This window comes from Humulus lupulus, chromosome 4 (assembly GCF_963169125.1).
Source record: "Humulus lupulus chromosome 4, drHumLupu1.1, whole genome shotgun sequence".
Taxonomy (NCBI): Eukaryota; Viridiplantae; Streptophyta; class Magnoliopsida; order Rosales; family Cannabaceae; genus Humulus; species Humulus lupulus.
In genome coordinates this window covers 199,074,426-199,078,461 of record NC_084796.1, presented here as the reverse complement: position 1 = coordinate 199,078,461, position 4,036 = coordinate 199,074,426, and the positions used below count along the sequence as shown (strand labels likewise).

At 39.3% G+C, this 4,036-nt stretch overlaps 1 protein-coding gene across 1 annotated transcript; it reads right to left on the bottom strand.

Annotated features, from left to right (window-relative positions):
• Positions 1-454: 454 nt before the first annotated feature.
• LOC133831103 (phenylalanine ammonia-lyase-like) lies at positions 455-3,686 on the bottom strand. Its single transcript, XM_062261273.1, has 2 exons — positions 2,989-3,686; positions 455-2,414 (listed from the first exon to the last, which is right to left on the bottom strand). Exons 1-2 carry the CDS (start codon positions 3,420-3,422, stop codon positions 665-667), a joined length of 2,184 nt encoding a protein of 727 aa, XP_062117257.1. The 5' UTR covers positions 3,423-3,686; the 3' UTR covers positions 455-664.
• Between the last annotated feature and the right edge of the window lie 350 nt (positions 3,687-4,036).

Sequence of the window (4,036 nt, the reverse complement as noted above, 5' to 3'; positions counted from 1 at the left end):
ACAAGGACTTTTGGATTGAAAAAGAAAACAAGGACTTTTGGAATGCAGCTCATACAAGTACCAAAAATAAAATAAAAATAAAAACTATCCAAAGAGTTCCCCGTTAACATCTTGATCGTTGCTTATAAATTCATAATTCTATTGTTTAAGTGGAAACTTATTATATATACACGTATAAATAGGTTTTATACAAATATTTATATAATTTACTATATATGTATTTTTGTGGGGAATTTACTATGTATATTTAGTAGAGAATAATTTTCTAACAATATGCCCAATAAGAAACATTTCCCAACAATTATTGCATTCATAAAGTATTTGCTCGATACAATTTAGTAGGAAGAGGCTTGTTTTGTTATTCCCAACACTATCATTGTGCTTTGTGTTGTTTATATAAATATATATATCATTGGATGGACCGAATCCAAAACAATATAAATACAATTAAAAATGGACCAAAGTAAGCATTGTTTAGGTTGCAACTGGGTATTATTCCATACTATAAAATAAAAATAATACGACAGAGAGAGAAAAAAAATTACAAGTTATTACAAGAACAAAGAACAAAAGATTGTTACACACAGTTCACTCCCACACATAGACAACAAAAGGTAACTTTTATAGACACATTAAAGGACATTCAAACTCAACAAAACGATAACTAACAGATCGGAAGAGGGGCGCCATTCCAACTGCTGAGACATTCCAACATTGGATCAATGATCTTCCCTTGGCACATAGCAGAGAACACCTTATCGAATTCCTCTCCTGGGGACCTAACATTCTCTCCTGTAAGCAAACCAGTCCCTAACTCCTCTCTCACAAACTTGTACAATGGATAAGACCTACACTCCTTGATCTTGTTCGATATGCCTGCATTCCCACTTTCCACACTAATCCTTGCACTCTCAACCTCTTTAGGCAAAAGGGTCTTCAATTCTTCCTCAAAAGCTCCAATCTTTTGGAAGATTGAAGTACTTGAATTCATCTCATTTTCGCCGTTTGTCAAAGCGTGCTCAACAAGTACTTGCCTTAGTTTCTGCATCAATGGATAGGTAGCACTACAAGGATCGTCAATGTAGGCAAATAGATATTCTCTGTCTACAACTTTAAGCAGATCCTTCTCGCAAAATCTTGATGGGTGGAGTTCGCCATTGACGCCAGTTGTTAAGACTCTTTTAGCCACTTGACTAACAGTGTTCTTAACTGTGTGTTTTAAATTCTCCTCCAAATGTCTCAAGTCGATGGCTTGGCAAAGAGCTACCAAGAATGTTGAAGACATGAGCTTGAGAATATCAATAGACTCAGCAGTCTTTCTTGAAGATATCAATCCCAAAGAGTTCACATCTTGATTGTGTTGTTCAGCGCTTTGGACATGGCTAGTCACCGGATTAGCAAGGTATTGGAGCTCAGAACAGTAAGAGGCCATGGCAATTTCAGCTCCCTTGAAACCATAATCCAAACTTGGATTGCGCCCACCAGAGAGGTTTGAAGGCAAACCATTGTTGTAGAAGTCGTTCACAAGCTCAGAAAATTGAGCAAACATGAGTTTGCCAATTGCTGCAATCGCCAAACGGGTGTTGTCCATCGACACACCAATTGGGGTCCCTTGGAAGTTGCCACCATGAAGAGCTTTGTTCCTTGAAACATCAATCAAAGGGTTATCGTTCACCGAGTTAATCTCTCTTTCAATTGATTTGGTTGAGAATCTGATCACTTCAATTTGGGGTCCGAGCCATTGTGGTGATGTCCTAAGAGCATAGCGATCTTGCTTTGGCTTTTGAAGAGGATCCATCTCGTGAAGTTTCTGAGCATCTTTAATGTAAGAGCTGCCATCCAAAATGTGTTCCATAATGGCGGCAGCCTCAATCTGACCAGGGTGATGCTTCAACTTGTGAGTCAAGTGATCAGTGAACTCGGGCTTACCCTGCATCACTTCCGCAAAGATTGCCGACAAGATTTCGGACAACACGGCAAGAATATTGGCCTCAAAAAGAACAGTAGAAGCCAAACCAGAACCAACAGCAGTACCATTAACAAGAGCAAGACCTTCTTTGGGCTGCAACTCAAAGAAGCTAGAATTGATGCCAGCCACTTTGAAGGCCTCCTCTGCAGTGAGGGACTCACCATTAGGGCCAACAGCCTTAGAATTAGGCCTTCCGGTGAGCAAGCCAGCAATGTAGGACAAGGGCACAAGGTCACCTGAGGCAGTGATTGTGCCACGCAGAGGCAAACATGGGGTGACATTGCTGTTGAGAAGCTTGGCCATGGCTTCCAAAATCTCAAATCTGATGCCGGAGTAGCCTTGGAGAAGGGTATTAATCCTAACAATCAATCCTGCTCTTGTTGTCGAGTGAGGCAGAGCGTGTGATGACTCTGTTCCATGACCAAATATTCCAGCGTTTAAGAATCTACAAGAAATAAAAGATTGAGATTAGTCAACGTTAAGCCATGAATTGGTATAACTTATAACTAGGCTTGTACGAATAATAATGGCTAACTGTAAAAGAAGAAATATTAATTGCGGTTCGTTCTTATCCTTTATTTTTCTACATGGTAAATATAAGTTACTAACAATGATTGTGTGATGACAGTTGTATCAAAAAAATAAATAAATAAAAATAAATTATGAAATTTCTTTCAAAAACTCTAGGGTACAGCGACAAGATTTATTATGAATAAATAAATATGTAGAATAATAGATTTTTACGATGATCTTTATTAATTTTTTTTTTTATCAGAAAAATATATATTTCCATGAAAAACTTGGGCCGTCCGATGCAACCTTTTTCAGATTTTGCTTACTCATATATATATATATATAAATAGATATATAAATATAATTATAAATAAATAATAATTAAAATATGGACCCACTCGATCAACTCGCCCGAGTTGTCCAAGTTTATAATGTCGAAACTGAGTCAAATCGTCCTGCTTCAATTATAAGGACAAATGACCAGAGTTAAGTGAGTGACGCATTACCTGATTAGCTCCTTCTGAAGGGCACCGCCATTTTTGGTTCTCCTGTGTGAGGTCGCACCGAATCCGGTGGTGACACCATAGCTGTCCGTACCTTTGTTCATACTCTCCATAACCCAGTCACTGCTAGCCTTGACTCCAGCCCTGGACGACTCAGAAAGCTCAACCTTTACACCGGCCCCGTCACCGGCAGCGATGGCAGCCACCTGGGAAATAGTCAGCGTCTCGCCGCCGAGACGGACGATAGGTTTCCGGTACTCCGCTACCATTCTCTTCACTTCATCCAAGTGACTCCCACTCATCGACTCAGCCGCCGCACCCCAGTATAGCGGGTCACCGGAGACTCCGGTCGCCGGCTTGGTCGTGCAGAAACTCTCCAAAGACACCCCGTTTTGGCTGTGGTGATGACCGTTTTGAGCGACGACGGCAGTATCCATTGTATATAGTACAGGAGAAATATCTTTTATGTACCAGAGAGTTTTGAAGGTGTTCGATGAAATGTGACTGAAGTATATGGAGAGATAAAAATGAGAGCTGTGAAGAAAATAAGAAATGGGATTTTCTTGGAAGTAGAGGGAGAAGGTATGTGGGTGTTATATAGGTGGATTTGGAGAGAAAAAAGTTAGCTTTTCAAATGTGATGGCGGAAGGGAAAGACTTTGCATTGTATGGTATAGCAAGGTAGGTAGGTGAGCATGAGAGTGGAGAGTGTTGGCCCACAAAGGCAAGGGGGTTGGTTGTAATCATATCTTGACCGTTGATCTCGATATGATTAAGGGTTGCAATTTTTGATACGTGGCTTTAAACAAGTGTGGACTAGAGAAAAAGTTTTACATAATGTTTGGCTTGAGGGAAGGATATAGAGGGGTGTGGTTGGTGGGGATTGTGAGATAAATACACAAAAGAATAATAAATGCATTTTAATACTAACCTAATTATACACAATTTTCTTGATTTAGATACCATGTACTCATAACATTTTTATTGGACAATTAGTTATGTGTAATATCTAATTAAGTGTTCCATTTCAAACAAAAACAAAAATAAAATCT